Here is a 24,014-nt window from a genome sequence, read left to right as displayed (position 1 = left end):
GACACAGTCTCCCCCGAATGTTGGAACCGTTCTTGGATTTTTTGATTTTGCTTCCCTTTCAACACATGGATAAACATTGCAACGCTTTCTTCAACAGCTAAACCATGTGGACGTTGCGGGACTTGTAACCCGAAATCATTTACTAATGTTTCACACAGGGCAAGAAAAACTTCCTTCGGCATGGACACGTTTTCCTCAAATCGGCCTATATGGCCAGCATATAGTTCAGATATCCATGCATTCCCGGTCAGTATAGAAGTGCGACATGGCGTTTTAGCCATGTGTTTTTGGTACCACTCTGTCGCATACTGGCATGCTTGTAGAAATGTGCAGTTGTGTTCTTGTTGCACCTGGACTGCCATTTGATTAAGCATTTCCGTTATTCCGTCGTTGTAGCTTCCATCCTAGGGATTTATTACGTCTTCGTTGATGCGAAACCTACAAGAGTGGCACTGTTTCAATCAGTTTGCTTCCCCTTCATCGAGTCAACTAATTTCAAAATTTGCAATTACAAAATTCGAAATGTTGACAACCCAATTTAAGGACTGCCGTCACCAATGTATTTTTTAACGCATAATGATATGCAAAATGGGAAAAACTTGAACCTGCTAAACTTTTGTCATACAGGGGGACCATTGTGGTGACAACCACAAAAGTTGACGTCTAATATGAAACTAACATCGCACTTTGGAAAATATAAACATACACAAAGCTAGCAAGCAAATCCGTTGTACCCAATTCTGCAAAATATGCATACATTTAATTTGAACAGAAGCATCCCATTCATGTCTCAGAAAGTGTGCACAACAATGCTTCCATTGTGTCAACCCATGCATTGAACTAAAAGTTTTGGAAACCATAGGTAGCAAGAAAACACAAAAACGAAGGAAAAAAAAAAACATGCACAGACGACCATCCTGTTTTAATACAGTGCCAACAAAAAACATAAGTAAAAGTTTTTAGAATGCAAGAGAAGGAAAGGCATATTCAACACTCGTAACATCGCTACATCATATCCGGCGAGCCCCAAACAGATTTGCAAAAGGCGCCGACGCAGTACACTGGAGCTGCTTTTGGGTAAGCCACCCTATGATCGAGTCGTCATCAGGCTGGCACATCATCACCTCCCGCAAATCGGCGTTATCCATAAGTGATGTGGCGAAGTGGAATAACGGCGTACCAACCAACGATGTAATACCTGTCAGGCGATGCATGCACTCCGAAATAGTAAACAGTGATTCGTTGCTTGTGAGGTGCCTCACCGTAACCTGCTGATTCTTCGTACGCACCACATCTGTCAGAGTGTTCATGCTTTCCGCAATAACTGACGCTCCACTTGTTGCCTTCTTGGACTTTGAAACACTCCTTGATGGCGTCTTTCTCTTTTTCCCCTTTTCAATCGGAATATGCTCCAGTGAAGAATCTGAATCCATGTCCTGTACTCCTGCGGGTATCGAATCAGCAAATGGTTGGGCCCCCAAACTGTGCACTGAATCAGATGAGTCATCAGCAGCTTCAGGAAGTTCCTCGCTCGGCGTCCAATGGTGCTTCCCAGTAGCTGATGCCCCCATGAAGACAGTCTCCATCAACTCACGATGTTCCAAGGTTTTTTTTCTAACTTGGCACACACCTTGTTTATCTGTTCAAATAGAGATATATGAAAGAGAATCATGTTACATTCCATATAATTAATTAAAATTTAACTACAAAAGTTAAAAATATACTGGTAAATGACACATATGAAATATAAAAGTACATGTACTTACCGATTCCATTTTGTCCCACCACTCCTCAGGTGCCTGAAACATACCGGTGTCACAGTCAAACCCTATCCCTGACACTCCTTTGCTTGAATCCATCAACTTTGTCCACGCTTGCCACTCTTTTTTCAGACGCATGTACTTATTCTTCAACTATTTGAGTCCATGTTTTCTTCCTGTTTTTATCTCAAATTTTCTTGCCAAGGACTTGTACCCTGCTTGGTTGAGGACTAGGAATGGGCGATTGCCTTTAGTTATCTTATTCGCAATCAATTGCAGGAAAACTCGGATTGAGGCACTGTCCCATGTGGCCTTGTGGCTTAAATGATTGTGTGTATCTTCAAGGCTTCTTGACTTGTCAGTGACAACGCCTTTGCTTTTGGACTGGGTACGCGGAGAAGTACGTATGGAAGCCATTACTAATGTTCGGTTACAAAAGATTACCATGACACAAACAGTTGTTATATACAAACTCATAAGCCATTACACATTAATAACAAAGAAACAAAGAGATAGGATGCTAAATTACCCAGTATATAACCATTGCACATTAATTTTATACTACCACAGGTTCCATAGAAGTTAGTATTGCACATAGTTATGATAGTCATTAATACGTCTACCGTTTCGAAACTACCAACATAGTAACGTGTTTGTACATACTGAAACATCGTAACGTTGCTTACATACGGAACAACAAAACGACAACAACAATGCATAGCACATACACGATGGTCTTAAGGACACGCAAGGATTGTTGAATGTCTATGACATCAGCCCGCAATTGCATGACAAATTCATCCCTGGGTGACGCATAGTCTTGGTTATCTCGCCTGGGTTCATCGCACCAACCAATCCAACAGACACAGGGCTGATGAGTGCAAATTATGGAACTATTAGTTTCATGGGTTGTTAAAGAAGGACAGTTATGACCTAAAAGAATGGGTCACTCACCAAAGGGTGGGGACATGCAAAGTAAGGATGCCCTGGATTTTTGGTGGACCTAGAAATCTTAACAACACAGGGGCCATGTCCACAGGCACACATTCGTGGCCATGTACTGGAAGTTGTAGTAGAGGTAAACGAAGCCATGTTACGCTTTATAAACAATAGGCATTTTTTTTAAAATGTACATGAATGAACAACAAAACGTACACAGAGAAACAAAATAAAAGTTTTTGATTCCGATCATGGACACTTAAGTATGATAAGGGTATTGTGCATCTTCAATCAGTAGTACATTGGTAGGAGTAGTTACCGACCCATGTGCACTTGCACAGAGTTATGTTGTAACCACATACATATTTTATTGTAATTATGCACATTATTATTACTAGATTAGTAAAATATGTAAAATTATTTTCACTTGTTTGACTCAAGTGTTTGACAGTATTAAAAAAAAATATATAACATGCAAGATTGTACTTATTTTTAACATTGGAGATGAAAGCATAACACAATTGACTTGCACATGAAAAATGGACATACTTGTTTGGTAAAAATATTTCGTAACCTGAACTCGTGATTTCATTACAAGTCAATAGGTATTTCACAGAATCAGACATGCATTCGCAGTGGTCATTCACAATACCAATAGCAACTGGGTAGAGACTAGCTGCTGAATTTATGTATACATTAATTTGATAACTCAGAATTCATTCAGGCACTGAATTCGTAACATTCAAAATGCATTGACAAGAATCAGAGTGTTTCATCACAGTGTTTTACCATAATCAGAAATGCATTGACAAGAATCAGAGTGTTTCATCAGAGTGTTTTACCATAATCAGAAATGCATTGACAATACCGTAAGTGCATTCATAGTGCTCATTCAGAATTAATAATAAAATGAGAAACATATTCACTTGGGGAGTAAACTTGAATAACTGAAGTACTAATTTTATTGTGTAATTTTGTCTGAACATTGTTGGTAAACATTATCTTCGTATAAAAATTTATGAATGAGTATATTTAATATTTTTTAAAAATATTAACAAATTTATTACTGTATCTGAATATAATTAAAAAAATGTAAATTACAATGTGAATATTTATTCATTAAGAACAGAATCTGGAAAAAAAAAATTTACTTACAGAAAAATGTTAATTAATAAAGAACAAATATTTATTTATACGAAGATAATATGTTAATATTTATTCATTAAATTTTTTTGTTAATTTACAGAAAAAATTATATGAATTTTAATTTTTTTTTGTTCGTTAATTAATTTTTGTACTTATCAGAAAAGTATTAAATTGTAAGTATTTATTTACTTGGTGAAAATGTAAACATAATTTTACAATATTTACAAATGAAGAACAGATTTTGGGGGAGGAAAAAAATGGAAGAATCAACCATGTTTGAGGGATATTCTATATATGGGTTTGTTTTGCCAAAATTTGGAGTCTCACAACAACTGAAACAACAAATTTCGAACTGTGGCTTAAAAATTAACAAGAAAAAAATGTGAATATAGCCAGATCGGACTTTCTACAACGAAATACCATCAATACAGCCCAAAATACAGTGCGATCTGAAGTGGCGGAAGGAAAAAAGTAGAAAAAAATAAAATCATTCCATTCATAAAGCATTGGGCATTAAGATCTACGAAATCAGAATGGGTTTGGAAGAGTTACCACTTAATCGGTGGTGTATCGGACAGGGTTCAGTCTTGTTCTCCGCCGCCAGAAGCCTACTCCGGTGCCGATCGCCTCTGCGAAGCCGTATTTTGATGTCGTCGCCGCTGGTTGGGAGAGATCGCCTCGCTCGCTTTTTCCGTGCCCTAGGACCGTTGGGTTGTGTTGTGTGTGTGTGGTGAGGCGTTGGACGAAATGAACAAAGGAAAGGAGATGTGAGGGTAATTTGGTCAATTTACCCGTAGAAGGGTTCTTCTCCAACCCTAGCAAGCGTTTTTGGCCTCATGTGGCTAAATGAGGCTGTTTTGTCGCATGTGGCTCATATAGCCTGATGAGCCCTTCCCAAACACACGCTTACTTGAATTATTAATTAAAATATATTTCTAACATCGTTAAAAATTGTTAATTGATTTGATGATTTATTAATGAAATGAGTCATTTGTTATACAACTGGAAACTTAAAAAGGCATGATATAATTTTTAGAATCATAAGAGATAATTTGTATTTTAAGCAAACCTTAAAAGATGTATTTGTAATTTGCACTATTTTTTTTTGTATCCTAATTCTTAAATACACTTTTTTTTTTCTTTTGATAAAAAAAAAATACACTTCAAATTAAGAATTTTTTTTTTTTTTTTGGAACGAATTGTATCTTAACATTGAAATAGAGTTGTATCATATGTGTTTTTATTATGTATTCATTTGAAATTATGTATTTTTATAATATGTATTATGTAATTTTGTACCATATGTATTTTTTGGAACATCACTCGTCACTCATAGACTCCTAAATCTTCGAAGCCTCCACCGCCTCATCGTTGGCCTGTACATCACATCGAGTGGCCACCGTTTCCACGATAGCGTCGCTGCCACTCTCCAACTCTGCGTCGGCCGCCGATGCCTCATTTTCCAACTCATCTACTCCCCCCAAATCCCCCAATTCCTCTTCGACTTCCTCAACGACCCTATCTACACTTTTGTGGGTGTGGGTATTCACACCGATGTCGACAAGTTGACTGAGGATTATGGGTTGTCTTTGGCCACCACTGTTGATCTTCGTTCCTTGGCAGCTTACTGCGGCATGATCGAGCTTCGCAATGTGGGGTTGAAGAACTTGGCGATAGAGGTGCTGGGGAAGGAGGTTGAGAAGCCCAAGAGGATTACGATGAGTAGGTGGGACAATGAGTGGCTCTACCCTAAACAGGTTCAGTATGCTTGCATTGATGCTTTTCTTTCTCTTGATATTGGAAGGTGTTTGAATGCAGCTGGGTTTTAGATATATTAGGAATAATATGGGTTTAACTTTGTTTTACTTTATTTTAGATATATTAGGAATAATATGGGTTTTTTGGGGTTTGATGGAGATTTGGTATGGTTTTGTTTATATTGGGGATCTCTGTTTGGTGGATTTGGATGGTTGGTTTTGTTTACTAATTGGAGAAGATTATTATGATTTGCAATTTGGGTATGTTTGATGATTGATTGATACGTTCTCTACTTCTTTCTTGTTGGGAAAATACATGATTGTTGATTTCTGAGATGCATTGTACTAACATACAAATGGTCTCTTATTTCTGTCTTTAATTAGGAAAGATATCACCTTGCTTCGTTTCCAGTTTTTCAAAACATTTTTTAAAAAATTTTACTTTTTTATTTTTTGTATTTTTTTGTTTTTACTGAATTTTTTTAATATTTTAAGCAATTTTTTTACTTTTTAAACACACCTAACATAAATATACCTAAAAAGTAAGAAAATTATAAAAAAAATCTTTTAAAAATTCACTAAATACCCATGTATTTATTATTTTTTTAAAATATTTTTTCACAAATTTTTTACTTTTTAGATACATCTAAGTAAGGTGCATCTAAAAAAGTAAAAAAAAATGTTTAAAATTTAAAAAATATTCACTAAAAACAAAAAAACACAAAAACCAAAAAAGTCAATTTTTAAAAAACTTAATCCAAAAAACTCAAACCAAATACAGTGATTGTTTTGCTTAGTTACTAAATTATATGTATAGCAACTCAGGTCATACAATATTTGCTGGAGGTAGTGTGGGTCCCGAATTTGGAGAGAGTATTTTTACTATTTTTGCACTTGTTGCCCAATTTCTATGTATATGGAGTTGAGAGCGATTGGGGGTTATGTCTCTTGTCTAATCATATTGAGACGGTAGAGACCATGAATGCAACTTTAGTTTTGGGGTAAATCTCGTGTTCGTGTGCATGTCTGTGATTTACAATTCTTATACATTTGTTTTTCTTTGTGTTCTGTGTCTCACTGATCATGGTTAGGTGTTTGTTATGAATTTCTAACATATGATGTGTACGAGACATTATGGTGGTCATAGTGGATGATGTCAAAATGATAGTTATGAGAGGCATAACTGAATTGGTGGCTCAGATGTTAGGGAGTGAAGAGAGGGACTAGCAGAGGGAGGGGATGTGAAGTAGTGGTGGAGTGTGATCAGTGTTGTAAAAGGTGTGCCTAGGCTTAAGGCGCAGTGAGGCAGCTCTTGTGACTAGTACATGGCAAGGCGAATGCCCATTCAATGAAGCGAATCAAGGCACACTACTTGCATGCTTCATTGAAGATTCTGCATTTCTTTTTCCTTTTTAATACCAGCTTTTGATTTTTATTTTTTGTAACATATTAGACTTATATATGCTGCCACAAAGAATTGAAACTATTCTTCTTTTTCTTCACAAATCTGGGATTTGTTTTTTTCCCTCCTCCTTTTTAATTGTCTCTTTTTTTCTTCTTCTTGTTCCACACCTTCTGGGTTGTGGTTTTTGTGTGTGTGTGTAGCTAGGCTGCTTCTTTTCCACATTGTTGCTTCTATTTTTTCTCCTCTGCTCTAATTTTTCTCATCTTCGTCTTCTCCGTCATCTTTCTGCTTTGTTGCTCCTTCTAGTCTACTTATCTTCTTAAGTTTTTTTAACTTTGCTGCTATGTGATTAATCAATTTTTTGATTTTTTATTTTTTGGAAATTTGTGTTTTGGTGAATTTTGATTATTTTGCGGTTGTAATGATACGTGCTTTTATGGCTTTGGGAATTCTTCTACAATTTACTTTATTTTTTCTTTTTTCTCTGTCTCTGTGTTTGAATTCTTTCATTTTTGCTTACGTTGAAGTTTGAATTAGTAGGCTATATTGATTTTTATCTATTTTTTTACTAAAAAGGTGTGCCTTGCTTTAGTGAACGCGCACCTTGCTTTGCGCTTAGGCCCCAATAGACCTTTGGTGCCTTGGTGTGCGTTGAGCCTTTAAAAACAGAGTGCGACATCAGTAATGGTGATTAAGTAGTGGAACTAGTGGCAGAATACCGGTGTTGTGGTGGTAGGATTTTTTATGATAGGATGAGGTTTATTAACCAAATTGTCGAATATTGGAATTAGGCAATGTGCTAATAATATATTTTTTGACCAGCAATGTGTTAATAATATTACCATGTAGCTCATTGATTGATTACTAGGAATTGATGATGACATCATTTGGAGTAGGGTTACTATCTAATAACTTGTTTGGCCGGAGAGAGTTTATTAGGAAATGGGAGTCAGAAATCCAATAGCAGTACTTGTAGTAGGCAGACCATGGGTGGCTTAGTAAACCCTACTTATTTTCCAAATTGAGAGTTTAAATGTAGGGAATTGGAGTACTGAGTTTATTGTGGAAGGACTGGAATATGTAGTATTGGACACCTCCCTAAACTTGCCGAAAAAGACCAAAACCGCCTCCCTCATAGGACCACCATATCCAACTATAATGAAGTAGGTAGATTCATTGTTTTTGAATTTACTGGAAAAGATGAAGTTTTGAGGAATTCAGTGGATCTTGAAGCAAATGATAATCACTTCCAAATGGTTGATGCCGGGGACCTTCTGAACTCAGCTTTTGTGAGTTCATCATAAGGTATAGTCAATGAGGTATCTAGGGAATTATTTATTTTTTACTTAATCTTTTGGGTTCTTTTTTTGAAGTGGGAATTTGGTAGATCTTTGATGGGTTGGGTTATCCTCTGCTGAGGTCAAATTTTTTGGTTTTATCTCTTTTTTTTTTTTCACCATTGTTCTTGTATACAAGCTTCAAAATAGATATAGAACAAAATCAGATAATTCAACCACTTCAATTTCCAGATTGCCAGAGAGTATTAAATCATAACCCTATTTCAAACAAACCCATATATGCTCTTCCCGATATGGTGTTAGGTTTAAATCCACCTTTTATAACTCTTTATTTTGTTCTTAATCTTTCCATGCTTTTATTCTTTATTGTAGCCTGCTTATTAGTTGAAGTTCTTTTCTTGAGAAGGGTTTATTCTTGATAAAAGTCGCAGAATTTATGCGCAAACACTTGATTAGAAAAATAACATAGCTGTATGATTTTTTTTTTTTTGGGTTATAAAAAATTTAATTTAAATAATTGTTCAACATATAGGGATTGCTAAATTTTCCAAATTTGATCAAATCTGATTCTAATAAAAAAGGTTTGGGAGAGGATTGATAGCATATGGTAAAATATAGTGATAGATAGATTCTTTATCTGTTGGCATATGTGAAGAAACAAAAACGAACAAGCTCACATGTTTTTTATGTGCATATAAGTTCTCTATAAGATTTTTTTAAAAAAAATTCTCTGTAAGATAAAAATTTTCTTAAAAGTTGTGTTTAATTCATGAATTTAAGTGGAGATTTAAAAAGAAAAAATATATATATGTGAAAGGCGTATGAAATATAATTATATTTTATTTATTTATTTACTTATTTTAAATCCCTACCTATTCAAGAACCAAACATAAAATAAATTGATTATATCATGGTTTTTAAGTTCGGAGTATGCTCTGCCATGCAATGCTTTCAAGCCATTCAACAAAGTTAAGTAGTGTCACAGACAATACCATTTTTTTTAAACTAGATTTTTTTATTTTTTTATTTTTTTGCTGATTTAGACTTAGAAATATTTACTCTTAAGTTACATTTTAAACAAATTCCTCATAACCTACGTTACACGGACTCGGGTGTGGGTATCGAGTGTGGGTGTGTATCTAAAAGTCAGACACCTTAAAACTAAAAATGAAGGATACGTGGATACGGATCCAAATTTGGATACGGATACGAGGGTACATCAAATAATTATTTCTTAAATATATATTTTTTATAAATATGATTTAAAAAGTTGATTCAATAATTTTTTATATATAATTTATACCAAACATATAAATTAACTACATAACAGCCCATGGTATTAAAAGATTTGTTGACCAAAATTTTAATAGGTCCAAAGTTTAGTAGGCCCAAAATTTTACTTATCTGGTTTAGCCCAAATTTTTTTAAAAAAATATTTTTATGAAAAGAATAAAATAGAAAGATGAAATATAATAAATAAAGAATAAGAGAGAGAGAGAGAGAGAGAGAGAGGAGGGCAAATCGAAAGGCAGATCTGGAATAGAAAAGAAAGAGAACGAGAGAGAGAGACGTGACAGAGACAGAGAGAGGGGCTTACACTCATGCTCGTGCTCGTCAAAGACGAAGATGAAGTCGAAGTCAAAGGGCGCTAGACGAAGTTGAAGACCACGAAGACAAAGTTGAAGGACGCGAGCAGGGAGATCGAAGTCTGCGATAGAGGGATCGATGCCTTGCCCTTTCGAAGTCGGCGACAAGTTCTCTCCTTACTCTCTTCTCTTTCGTTTCTTCTCCCGTATCCATTTGTATAGGGTCGTATCCTAACCGTATCCCGCACCCATACCCCGTGTCGTGTAGTGTCAACACGAGTACCTCCAAAAAAACGAAGAGTCTGTGTAACATAGCTCATAACATACAATTCATGGTTATGAATTAGCTAAACAAAGACAGGAACAAAGGCTAGATAATACCTTGCATATTCTATTGTTAATTCTATGAAGCACGGACACGGACACGGACACGGATACTAACACAGACACGGTAAATTTTATTTTATTTATTTTTATATATTTTTATGTGTTATGTAAATTTATATTGCATTCATCCTAAATCAAAATTAACAAACACTAACATAGTAACATTAATTCAATAAATATAACTCCTACATTTAAAGAAATTAATGGATCATCTATTCACAAAAAAGTCATAATAAACGATAACAAAAACTAAGACGAGAAGGGGAAAACATTCAACATCCAACAATATTCTTCACAAAAGAACTAAATAAGAGAGGCAAAAGAAAAAAAAAAAAAAAGAAGTAGCCTTGTCGTGTCCCATGCCGTGTCCCCTACAAAAAAATCATTAAATTAAAAGGACACTCCATTTGGCATGTCCCGTACGTGTCCCCGTGTCGAACACCGCCATGGCACTAATTTTGAAATGTCCATACTTCATAAGTTAAGGAAGTCAATAATAATCAGAAGTAAATTATTACATGGCTAATAATAAAGTCACTCCAGTTGTACCACAAAACAAAATGCTATAATAGCACAAATCAACTCAGCCAACGAAAAGACACACTAATACAAACCCAGCAATGCCACAAAAAGACACTAATACAAACCTAGCAATACTACAAAATAGCAAACAAATTATTCAAGTTTGGACTATAGTTTTTTGGTTTTCGGTTTTTTTAATGTTTCTTGTTTCTGTTTTGTTCGTTCGGACAATAGTTAAAACAAATTCATAACAATTAAATAGTTTTTCCATAAATAAAAACACCTTGTAACCTTGGTTTCTGCATCAATAGGGCCGTTATCTACTTCTCCAACTTCTTGATCTTCATAGAAATTGAGTAGATCCTCCCACCTCCTATTTATCAAGAACAGCATACTTAGCAAAACATTTGCGATCAAATTTTGAAAACAAATACATGCTAATTAAAAGCAACTACATTCAATGTGCTTCATGCAAAGATCTTTCGTTGTACTCTCTCTTGTACCTCTATCGTAGGATATGTCTCTCTTGCTCTCATTTTGTTGTGGTAGAGTGTATTTGGGATAGCGAGACATGAGAGAGTAGGACTGATAATCCGATTTCATATTTTCTAAACTACGCAAGACGTACGTATTTATTACCTAGTTGGTAACGGAGGTTCATTTAGCAAGAAATTATTCAATACTCTTGGGTCAAGTCTAGGTGGAGCAAGTCCATTGACATGCAACATGCATGTCTCAACAACATATGCTGTTTCTTAGGTCATTTTGTCAACAAATTAAAAATCATAGATGCCAAATACAAAACTAAATATGATTTCATGTAAGAGCTAGATATATATACAACAGTAATCCTAGAGTTTTTAACTTAATACACGTCTACTAGCTTCACTTTCTCTCTCTTAGGTTTACACACTACTTTTTTAACTTTATTTCATACTAATCAATTAAACTACTTATTAGCTCAAATATACCTAATTTTACGACCTAATTTCCAATTTAAGTACATCTTTAAATATGCATACATACATATACACTATATACATATATATAGGAATTCAAGATTGAAGAAACGATAAGTTGTCATACCACCCTAATTCTTTCCCCCCAAAAAACAACTTATTACAAGAAAGGTTTAGAATTCTGCGACTCAAATTTGAACTTGACCATCATGTCCAAATCTATAGGTCTATCACAAGTCTCATTTCAATAATTTGAACCGTTTATTTTGTGAAATTATCCATGTATATCATCGAATGAAAAATAAATAAATCGATCCGATAGTTGTATCTTTCTTATTTTAGCCCGTTTGTCTCTAAAAAAAATTAAATGATCTATTAAAACAAAAAAAAAAAAAAAACAAAAAAACATCTGGCTTTATATTGGTGATGAAATAACAATTCAGTTTTAAGTTAAACATACACTAGGCTGATCCACCCAAAAAAAATAAAAAATAAAAAAATAAAAAAGCTAAACATTAATTATTGTTGCTCACATTTCCCAAAAATAAGGTTTATGGATAATTATATGAAGTGGTATTTTGTGCAGTAACAATGTTATGTGTATCAAACAATATATATACCTTTTTCTATGAAGAGTTGGCGATCTCTTGCTGCTGATACCGCCAGAGTGTTGCTAAAACTAAAATCTTCATCTGTGGCTTAAAAGCCTTTTTTCATACGCAGCTCTCTGCATGTCAAGTTTCAAATAATTACTAAATTGGAAACATATCAATAACACTATACCTTTTTATTTACATTGTAAATTTTGGTATGAATTTAGACACAAGAAGAAAAAAGGTGGGTGATATGTATTATATTTCAATAGTACATTAGAGACACATATATATTGTTTCTTAAGGATATGTAGTTCTTGGGGACACCATGGTTATTTTACCCTTTTTGGCTAGTTTTTATCTCATAAAAATATTTGAGCAAATTATATCGTGGTTCTTATAATTTACTTTTCAACAGTGATGCATACCCCCAGTGGGGGTCGCACCCCTAGTGAGGTGTCGCACCCCCACTGGCTGAAATCCAAAAAAAAAAAAAAAAAAAAAAGAAAACAGTTTTTTTTTTTGTCAAATGATGGAGTGCCACCTCACTGGGGGTCGACCCCCAGTGGGTGTATGAGGCATTTCTGTTTACTTTTTGTGTCAATCTAGTCTCTATGGTGCTCTATAGTGCTAATTGTATCACTTTTGTTCTTTATTTTTCACATTATGTCAATTTTAATCCAATTGATGGTATTCATTCAATTATTGAACATAAATCAAGAGCAAAATGATTTATTAAAAAGGGAATGTACTATCTAGTTAAAAAAAAAGAAAAAGGAATGTACTATTTCAAATTAGGCATCAACTCCTCAATCACTTTGACGAAAGTGAATGAACTATTTTTTTCCTCTTGATTTCAGTCAAATTTCTAAAAGAGAGTTATTAAATGGACTATATTTACACAATGTGAAAAAATTGAGAGTAAAATTACTGATGCAATTAAAATTACAATGACTAATTTGATATAAGAGATAAACTAGTTATTTTAGTTTACATGGTGTTGTGGTAAATTATCATTGGACATGCAATAGTTTTGTGTTCCTTGGCCAATGTTTGGATCATAAATTTGAATAAAAATTTGGAAAGGAAAAAGAAAAAAGTAAGTGAAATGTAAATAAAATGTAACTATATTTCATTCACATTTCACCGCTTTTTTTTCTTTTTTTCTTTTGAAATCCTTACTCAAATTCATAATCCAAATACAATATTAATGTAGTCATTAACCATTACAACCTCTCTTTTTTTCTAAGTTGTAAAATGTACAGATATAAAGAAGTTGCCTTGTTGAGTTCGCTGGAAACTGGGAAATATAATTGGAGTTTTACCTTCATATTTGGGGCAGTGCGTTACGTTGCCATATTTGCCTGGAATGTCAATGTTATTCATGTCAGGGCCAAAACACACCAAACTTGGAAGATTTTTAAGTGTGATATGGCCAAACCGTAGGGAACAACAACTAACTCCGTCTTCCTTTTCCCAGGTGACAATCTTTTCTACCTTCTTGCAATGCGCAACTGTTAGACTTTGTAGATTGACAAGGACCCTGGCCATGGAAATTGTGAATATATATGTCAAGCTGTCACACCTCTTCACTTTTAGAGAACTTAGATTTCTGAAACAATGAATTTGTTGGGGAACACATTTCCATATATGCATCAGCATAGGCAAATACTTCAATTCCAAATTATTTAACAGAGTCATTGATGTTTCTTCCTCACCGACACCAGCACATACACCCCCTTGGAGGTCAAATATCATTTCCAGCGAATCACACCACCATACCTTTAGCCCTTCTATTTTGTGCAGTTTTCGCATTAAATTGGACGAGACAACACTTGATAATTTCCCACAACATTGGACCCTTATGAATCTTACTTCGTGAAGGAATCTGACTTCAAGTTGGTTGTGCCATATCTCAGTTGGCCCATCTACTCCTGTGATAGCAAGTTCCTCATTGCTGCTTAAACTATACTGCAATTGCAATCATTGTTAGTGACATTTACTAATTATTGAATAAAACAAACTCCACCTTTGAGACTGCACATTAACTTAGACCAATATGACAATAAAAAAATAAAAAATCTTACATAAATGTGATATGTTCATAAAAATTTAAGACCATTGGAAATAATAAAAGGTGGGGAGGGGAAGAAAAAAAAAAAAAAGAGAAGAAAAAAAGAAGACATACACAAAAGATGCATTTATGTCATTAACCCCCCAAAACAAGTCTATCTAAAAAATATTAAGGAAATTACCCACATTGGGATATTCAAAAAATTATTACATATGCATGAAAAACTTTATAATTTTAGTTATCAATATTGATAAAGTTTACCATTAATTTGTAATTATTTTTGAAGTTGTACATTGATGTGAAATGTTTTCAAAAATATTTCCATAACTAAGGCTAGAAATACTAATTAACTAGTTTTCTACCCATGCACAGGATTTTGTTTGAAAATCAATTTTACATAAATACATTATGAATAATTAAATATATTCACACAAAAAATGTAAAAATATTGTAGGTTTTTATACAGTAAAAATATAAAAATACTTCAAACTTTATTTTTAAAATTTTGTACGCAATAATTTACATGGAAGAAAAGTGAAGTTACTAATTTCTAAAAGAACAAAAACTTTTCATTGGCACAAAGAAATTGACAAATATACATATGTGATATATGCAACACAAACATACATAATTGAGAGAGGAGTCTATTAAGCACTCCTAAAAACATATTATTAGATTCCAATATCATTTTGCGCGAACGTTTGACTAATCAAATTAAGCTTGATTTCAATGAACAAGAATAAATAATCAAAATAACACGAATAATAAATAATAATAAAACTCAAAAGAAGCAATTTTCAGGTCATACCTATAATTGCTGATCACATATCATTTTCACCAAATTATTGTGACTAAGAAATCAAAATTTCGTATAACTACAAAACCCAAATCAGAAAACATGTGTAAAAGAAGTCATCAATCATATATCACAAAGCCCAAATTCATAAAGCCAATTGGCCACTATCTTCTTTTTTTTGGTGTTTTTTTTTTTTTTTTTTTTTTTTTTTGTTTGTGTGTGGGTGTTTCGGAAATCCAATTGGCGACTATCAATTCATCACATAAGTCACCAATTTTCAGTTCAGAAATTTATACATTATATGCCAAATTTAATAAAAACCCAGACAAAGAAAAAAGTTAGACCTTGTGAAACGTTGGACAAAGAAAATAGTTCAAGGCAAATAATACGGAAATGGTACCAGTGGGGAAAAAAATGTAGACAAAACATTACAGTAGGATAATATATGGAGAATGAGTGGTTTTTTTAGAAACAGAAACATGAATACAAATATTCTACTTGTAAGATGTAACGGAATTACTTGGAATAAGAGAAGATAAAAAGCAATAAAAGCAAGGTGTTTTAACATACAAATGGAAGAGGAAGTGGAAAAAACAGACAGCATTGTTCATTAATTTTCCAAACGACACTCGGCACCATATTAACTTGTTTAGGAAGTCATGTGGCAATTTTTTAAGGCTTCTAAACTAAAAGGCACGGCTTTACTTATATTACATATAATCATATATAACATGACCAGTGTCTTTTAAATATTGTTTAATATTGGGAAGTGTATAAAAAGTGTTTTGAAAATATGTAAAAATATTAAAGAGTATTTTAATTTCAGTAAAAGTGCATTGAATTTAATAAAAGATGTCTTATATTTTTCAATTTTTTTTTGTCTTTTTCTTGTGCCCTAGCAATATTTTTTAGCAAGACCCATATATGATATACTAACCCACCCAAAATATGCATATGGGACCGACCCACTTAACATTGAGTCCAACTAGTATATTTGTTGGTATACTAGTTATTCTTTTGAAATATTTCTGATATTATTGTTTCTTCAATATTTTTTTTTTCTTGGTCATTCTTACATAATGTTCATATTACATACACGTCGTACAAACATACACATAGTGAAAGGGAGAGCTTGCTTATTTAGAGAATTTACTCTATTGTATATTTGGGTATGAATATTGCCCAATTAACATTGCTGTAATTAAACTCAACTCAGTACAATCAATTTTAACCCCGTTTATTGGGAATTGGGACATAATTGACAAAAAAAATATTAATACACAAATACAACATTTAGCAATGTTATATATAATAACATTAAATACAGAATGCCGTAGTTATAACTTACATTGAGACTAATTATTTTAAACCATGTCCATTAAAAGACCTTTAATAGCAGAAATGCCACCGTCATCATTATAGTAAAAAAAATTGTATAAAAATTATATTCCTTCATAAGATCTTTGACCACATCCATGATGAAGGGGTGTTTGGCAGTTGGGTTAGAGGTTTTTTTTTTTTTTTTTTTTTTTTTGACTAAAATAGCACTAAAAGACAAAATAGATTAAAAAATAGTCAATAAGACAAAATATTACATCAAACCTATAATAATTGTCTTTTTTCTCTTACAAACATTATATCCAACTATAAAAAAATTCTCTTTCCAAACATAACTATTTTAGCCTACTAAAATAGTTTATACTAAAATAGCCAACTTTCCAAACGAGACCAAAAAGTTTCCATGATTTTGCTTACCCAACAATTCTTTCAACTTCAAACGTATAAGGTTTATCCTTATTTTAATGAATATTGGAAACATTTTCTTTGAAAGAACGGAATGTTAATGGTGAATACTATAATTGTAAGATAACAAATGTACCTTTCCATCCAAGAGATGGTGTTGAGTTGAGGTTAAAAAGTTTGCCTTTTGAACATTGCTCGTCTGTGGCTCTTGCATGTGCTTGAATGCTGAAGGGAGGGCCTTCATGTTGGGACAATTGATTACTTCCACGGTCTTCAACAATGATCTTTCAAACATGTAAGCTTGGAGGCAAAAACTCCTAAGGTTCGGCAGGTCCCTGAGTTTGAGAGTATTTAGTTGAGGGAAGATGAGAATATTTGTTGCGACTTCATCATCTATTTTTGGTTCTTCGTCAATGATCACTTCCATCACACGACATTCAGTTACCTCTATTTCTTGCAGTTTCACAAGAAGTTTGGATATAGAAGACGAAAATACATATCTCAAACTGCCACAACCCTTTATGTTTAGGGATGTTAGGTTCTCGAAGCCTTGAATTCCTGATAAATTGTCTTTCCAAACATGTATCAACTTTGGTAGATGCCTAAGTCTCACATCTATTAATGAAGGGAATAGTATATCTTGATGGTCTTCCCTAACAATTAGTCCTTCAATACCGAATGCTACTTCCACAGATTGGCAATCCTGCACTACAAGTATTTCAAGACTTTGCATTGCCTTCATCAAATTGGATGGAAAAAGAATATTCAGCAACCAATGACACTTGTGAACTATCATCCGTCTTAGTCTTAGTTTAGCTTCAAGTTCACCGGGCCATATCTCTATCAGGTTATCCATTGCATCAACATACAATCTCTCAAGGGAAGTCAAATTGACCTGTAGAATCCAATCACAAGGTTAATGCCAAACTTTATTTTCATTTAACACCACCCATTAAATTAATATTACTTCGAAGTTGAATAATTAAAGTTAAAACAGTTCTTAAAAAAATTGAACATTCAAATTTAGCTATACATTCCTTATAGTTTCAAAAGTGTTTTAAGAAACTAGATAATGACCATAGGAATTTCAAATTTAGATGGTAGAAATTCATACTAAACTCAAATGTCATCAAGTTGACATAAGACTGATCAAGAAATCAAATTGAAAATCAACTGTGCATTTGTTTGTGTGTACATGTTATAAAGGACACCACTTGAAATATCAAACAAAGCAGTCTGTGGTTAATTTTTTAATTGTTTTCGTCTAAAATATGTACTTGCGAGGTTTAGACAGATTGAAAAATGGCTTAGGATTTTGAGATTGAAAAAATTGGAGTTAGATGAATTTTAGAACAGAGCACAGGAAATTCAAAAAAAGTGTAAATGAAATTATTAGAGGATATCGCAAGATTAAAATTTTTCATCCCACCAAGTCAAACACTTTCCCAAACATAAATTTTAATTGTCTTTTTAACCATTGGTTCAATAGTTAAAACCTTGGCCTAATAATCTTGAGGTTATAGGTTCATGTCTCGGGACAATTACTTTGTGCACTATGCCAAAAGTTATGTGTGTACTCAATCTTTCCTCTCTCAAATATATATTAATGTAAACTAATTGAACGTTGTTGTTTTAATTGGTAGAAGAGTAATTACAATAGGAAGAGAACAACTATAGAAGTCTAACAATAAGCTAACAAAGAGTTCTTATAATAAAAAAGAACGATCAGCACAACAACCAAACAACCTAAAAAACATCATCATAAATAGGGGAGAAATGAACAATACAACAAAGTTCCATAATGAAAAAAATAAAAAAATAAAAAATAAACAGCTATCAATTCTTTGAACTGAAATTCATTCGATTCAATCTATAAATAAAAACACAACCTTCATTATTCACTTGTAATGATTTCAATGTTTTATAAGAATGACTTTAAATTCTACCAGGTAGAATTCTAGTAAAACAATGATCCTTGTTAAAATATCTTTGCCACCTCTACTCCAACCTCTCCTTTAGGTTGTATTTGTATCATAAATTTTGGCAAAATTTAGAAAGAGAAAGAGAAAATGTGAGAAAAATGTCAATGAAAAGTAAACTAATTTTTTTCCACCATTTCCCTTTCCCTTCTCAAATTTCTATCTAAATCCATGATTCAAACACGGTGTTGGATAATGGATTTGAGTAAAAATATAACCAAACCAAGCCAAACCAAACCAATCCTTAAGTCTCATTAAATGAGATATTTGGGTAAAAATATGTAGAGGAAGAAAAAGAGGGGGGGGGATTATATTTCATTCATATTTTTTTCTTTTTCCACAAGAAATTCTACCGAAATTAATGATCAAAACATAGACAAAGCTTTTTAATATAGTATTAATAATTAAGCATCATATATATACATATTATCTTAATCTCAAATTCTTCTATCCAAATACAACCCTAATGTTTTAAATAATTTTGTCGAAGTTCACAAAATTATAACCCGAACTTCAACTAATTTTTTAGTGAATAGAAATACGACACATGAAAATGGCCATTTGTTCCTGGATACTAGCAATTTCAGTTTAAGTTTCATGTTCTTATTTTTACATCCAAACATATTCAATCCAATATATATAAATATTGATACAACAAATGCATTTATGCAGAAAATCAAGGAAACACATTTATATAGCCCAAAAGTTCCACTGAAAATAAGAAATATATGAGGTGCTCTTAAATCAAAGAAAGAAATCATACCTTGTTGTCAAAGAGCGGCTGAATGTAGGCATCATAATTACTCTCTACAGCAGAAGCAAGGCAGAGACTACCGAGTTTTGGTATTTCACGGAGAAACAAATCCTCCAATTGTGGTAGTTCAATTGCATTCATGGCTTTGCGGAATGCTGTAAAACTTGGCAGTCCCAATAGCCACAATTTTTTTAGTTTAGGAAACTCAATTTTATCTGTTGCCACTACTGCTATCTCATGCTCTCCTCCTTCATTTGAAACAATCACTTCCATCAGATGACAGTCCAATATCTCAATAGTCTCCAAATGCATGAGATTCCTAGCAATGGGAAGTGAGAACACATTTTCCATTTTAGCACATTTCCAAAAAAATATAGATTTCAAGTTGCCAAACCATTTAAGTGGAGTAGGACCCATCGACGATTGTGTTACTTCAGGCAAAAAATCTAGTAGTTGGCCATGACAAATAATCCCTTTGAAATCATCACATTTCTTTAGTGTCAACTTCGTCAATTGCTCAAAACTATATTCTTCTAAATCACTCAGAATATTCTTCAAACCCTTAACTGAATCTAACTCTAGAATTTTAGTGCTCTGCGATAGCATCTTGAGGCTACTACTATCCCTAAGATCAGTCACATCCGCTGACCGGAGTTCCAACCTATTCGGCAACCGATAATTAGGTTCCCGATAATCGTTACCAGATGATGGGTAAACTGTTATATTGAACCTTTTCACCTTGTCAATGACCCAATCTCTTGGCAAGATAAATAATACAATATCCAAAGCCACCAAATGGGACAAGGATGCCACCTCAGCAATGATTGCATTAGTCATTTCTGTTCTTTCTTCTAGTCCATCCATTGTTTGAATGCTATTCCCAACATACAACTCTTCTAGCATTGATAAGCTTGACAAAACCCCCGGATAAATCCTTTCCACTGTACAATTCAACAAATCAAGTACCTTCAAGCGACCAAGGTGACCTATTATTTCTTTTGGCAATTCCGTGATATAAGAGCCAGCAAAACTGAACATTTCTAGATTCTCTAATGCTCCGATTACAGAGACATCATCATCATCAAGTGGGCAACCAGAAAGTGACAAGGTTCGGAGGTTGGTCAAGCATCGGAGTGATGTCGGCAGCGATCCAGGAAAATTAGATAAAGCTAGCACTCTGAGTTCTTTCATCCCTTGACAGAAACAATCTGGGGTCTCCTGTACTTGGAGTTCTGGAAATTCTAGTTTCAGAAGCTGAAGTTTTGGAAATTCTAAATTACCAGGAAGCCCGTGCATACCATTAAGTTTTAATGAAATTACAATGTAATTTTTGAGCCGATGTTTCTGTGGCCAGTCTTCCAATGCTTTGTCATATCTCACCATAAACGAATGCTCCTCCCCAGATGCAATAGATAGAGCCACATCACGTATAACATCATGCATTTTGACACACTCTTTTTCTTCACTATCCATCAATAAATAGCATTTTTTAAGGTCATCAACAAAGTCATGAACTTTTTGTCTTGCTTCGCTCACTGTGTCAATGCCTTCAAACGATTCAAGCCCAATCCCATATCTAACAAGATCTTCAATTGGAATATCAAAATCTTCTGGGTATAGGGAACAAAACAAAAATACTTTTTGGGCTTCCTTACTTTCTAAGGAATTGTAACTCAACTCCAGAGATTTAAATATCTGGTCTTCTACTCCCCTGATGCTTTTGATGATGGACCTCTGTAATTGACCAAGAGCAGAATCCCATGAAGGCTCTCCTTTACCTTTGAGTGCCCTCGCAACTGCCTTAATAGCAACAGGCAAGCCTCCACATTCTTCTGCAACTGCCTTCTGTGTGGAATAGAATTCAGTACTCGTGTCATTGGAAATTCCAGCCATCTCCTTGAAGAGATTCCATGCTTCTTCTTTGTCTAAGGCTTCAACTGTAAATTTCTTTTCAGCTCCCATATCATCACATACATAAACAAATCTTGAAGTCAGCAAAATCTTACAACCACCGTGACCATCTCCATATGGAATTCCTATGTCATTCAGTTCAAGTCTCTTCCAAACATCATCCAATATGAGCAAGATTCTCTTCCTCCGTAGACTTTCACGCAGCCGATCTGCTCTTCCAGATGCACTCTCTTCCTCAAATCTCAAACCCAACTTATCTGCAATTTCAGCTTGAATCTTCTTTTCGTCAGGGCTTTGGGACACTAGAGCTATGACAACCTCATCGAACAATTGCTCTTCATTCGCACTTTTGGTCACTTCTTTGACCATCGGCGTCTTACCAGCACCTCCCACCGCACTTGATTTCTCTTTTTTCACTCTTTTGGCAACTTGTTTCACCATTGTTGTCTTACCAACACCTCCCATCCCACATATCCCAATCATGTGGAATCTATCATCCTTCAGTGCCTGCACGACTTCGTTTATGATCCGTCTTCTAGATTCAAAGCTCTTGATACCTTCAGTGGATTCAGATTCTATTCCTGGTGGAGGTGCAGGGTAGGACACTGTTGTAAAGCTCCCCTCTCCATGTAACTTAGCCACCTCTTCTGCCTTCTTTGTTGCTTTCCTGCCAACGGAGTGGCGTGACTTCAGGTTTGGACACCACCCATTACGACACCCTTTGTTTGCTTCAGTTTCATTTTTCAGAATTTCACTGGCCTTGTTGCTGCATTCTTTAACCCTTTCCAGCCACCTCTCAACATCAGGTCCAATAATCCATCCATTTCTTCGTGCTGCATCAACTGATAGCTGCAATGCACCACTTCTCTCTTCCAGCTTATTGACTTCTTCTCTGAGTTTGTCAAGGTTGCTTTTGTAAAAAATTACATAGCCAAACTGGCGACCAATTGGATAAACCAAATATTCTGCGATCTTGGCTCCAATGGAAAGAGCAAAATTGACGGCCATTTCTCACTTCTGATTTTGGTGATTGTCCAACACAGAGTTGGAATAGAGTAGCACAGGACGAGATATCAAAGCTTTTCTAAAATCAAAAGGGAATAGAAAGTTTTGTTTTTCTTTTCTTTTTTTCCTAACACAGAGAGGATATGATGATAGGAAAGGAACACTTTGCAAAATCAAAAGGGGGAAAAAAAAAATTAAAAGCTAATGTTTGATATAATTAATTAAAAATATAGAGTTACACTATAGATGATTTTTTTTTTAAAATTTTTTAATTTTTTTACAAGAAGGATTGAATATAGAGAATTATAATAAAACTGGACAAAGAGAGTTTTTGTACTACAACAGAAATGGAAACGAAGAAAGTGAGCTTGGTAAAATGAAAACAGGAATGTAGAGAATACTGATTTGGTAATCGTTCAACACAGAGTTAAAATAGAGTTGCAGAGGAGTAGATTACAAAGCTTTCTAAATTCAAAAGGGAATACAGACAATTTTTTTTTTTTTTTTTTTTTCCTTTCTTTCTTGCAAGCAACAGTTGAACACAAAGACCAATAACAAAACTGAAGACAAAAATTAAAGAAAAATGCTTGGGAGCACTAATTAATGCTCCCACTAATTAGGTGCCAGTGGGTCCCGCCATTAATGATGTGATGTTTTGGTCTTGGAGTTGTATTTTTTTTTTTTTTTTACTTTTTTAATGCATTAGTGCTATTAGTGGTGATGTTTTTAGTGGTATGAATCATTGTTGAAAATTAAATTCAAGTTGAGATTTTTTTTTTTTTTCCTATCTTTTTAAAGGTAAGCAAGGTTAAACAGAGAGAGAGAGAGAGAGAGAGAGAGAGAGAGAGAGAGAGAGAGAGAGAGAGAGAGAGAGAGAGAGAGAGAGAGAGGGGTAACAATAGAATTGAAGTGGAAGTGAAGAAAAAAAAACCTTGGAAATTTTCCAGAGTCTCGATGAAACTGTTTGCTTTGTTGGATCATCCCATGTGAGCTCCCATTGGAGAACCCACTTTCTCCACCCAATGGAAGTGGCTCTCCCACTCTACCAACCCCATTAGAGAGTGGAAGAGGGTAGGTGGTGACCAATGAGGCTCTCCCTCATTGGTTTATAAATAGAGGTTGAGGGGAGAGTTGAAATTATCAGAAATTAGAGAGTGAGAGCTGTGAGTTGAGTGAGTTTCATCTCCTCCTCTGTATTTGTATTTTTGCTCCATTTTAGTGATAATTCTCATTTCTGTCCGTGGATGTAGACATTGGGCCGAACCACGTAAATATTGTGTTCTCTGTGTGTGTGAGATAAGTTTCTGGGTGTCTTTGATCCCATCAAGTGGTATCAGAGCCTCGTTGGTGGCGTTTCGGAACAAAAACAGCGTGTTGTTCGAAACTGCCCAGAAATCGTA

General features: G+C 34.2%; 2 protein-coding genes across 2 annotated transcripts; both read right to left on the bottom strand.

Annotated features, from left to right (window-relative positions):
- Window positions 1-1,010: 1,010 nt before the first annotated feature.
- Window positions 1,011-1,898, bottom strand: LOC145800221 (uncharacterized). The gene is made up of 2 exons (XM_082889876.1): window positions 1,757-1,898; window positions 1,011-1,639 (listed from the first exon to the last, which is right to left on the bottom strand). The coding sequence occupies exons 1-2, from the start codon at window positions 1,896-1,898 to the stop codon at window positions 1,011-1,013; spliced, it is 771 nt and encodes a 256-aa protein (XP_082746002.1).
- Window positions 1,899-5,185: 3,287 nt separating this feature from the next.
- Window positions 5,186-22,617, bottom strand: LOC114309033 (disease resistance protein At4g27190). The gene is made up of 5 exons (XM_082889875.1): window positions 19,708-22,617; window positions 17,102-17,860; window positions 13,794-14,323; window positions 11,084-11,173; window positions 5,186-5,663 (listed from the first exon to the last, which is right to left on the bottom strand). The coding sequence occupies exons 1-5, from the start codon at window positions 22,615-22,617 to the stop codon at window positions 5,186-5,188; spliced, it is 4,767 nt and encodes a 1,588-aa protein (XP_082746001.1).
- Between the last annotated feature and the right edge of the window lie 1,397 nt (window positions 22,618-24,014).

Source organism: Camellia sinensis, chromosome 10, assembly GCF_055761805.1.
Source record: "Camellia sinensis isolate YWXY chromosome 10, ASM5576180v1, whole genome shotgun sequence".
NCBI classification, from domain to species: Eukaryota; Viridiplantae; Streptophyta; class Magnoliopsida; order Ericales; family Theaceae; genus Camellia; species Camellia sinensis.
This window is presented reverse-complemented; position numbering and strand designations above follow the sequence as displayed.

Bases quoted from the DNA above. Each gene is read 5' to 3' on its own strand.
- LOC145800221 (XM_082889876.1), bottom strand. From the start codon at position 1,898: ATGCGTCTGAAAAAAGAGTGGCAAGCGTGGACAAAGTTGATGGATTCA. The intron at 1,640-1,756 runs GTACTTTTATAT...CTATTTGAACAG, and splicing joins AATGGAATCGGTAAGTACAT to ATAAACAAGGTGTGTGCCAA.
- LOC114309033 (XM_082889875.1), bottom strand. From the start codon at position 22,617: ATGGCCGTCAATTTTGCTCTTTCCATTGGAGCCAAGATCGCAGAATAT. The intron at 11,174-13,793 runs GTTTGGCCATAT...CTTGATAAATAG, and splicing joins GTTAGTTGTTGTTCCCTACG to GAGGTGGGAGGATCTACTCA. The intron at 5,664-11,083 runs GTGTTTTTATTT...TCTAAAACCCAG, and splicing joins GCAGAAACCAAGGTTACAAG to CTGCATTCAAACACCTTCCA.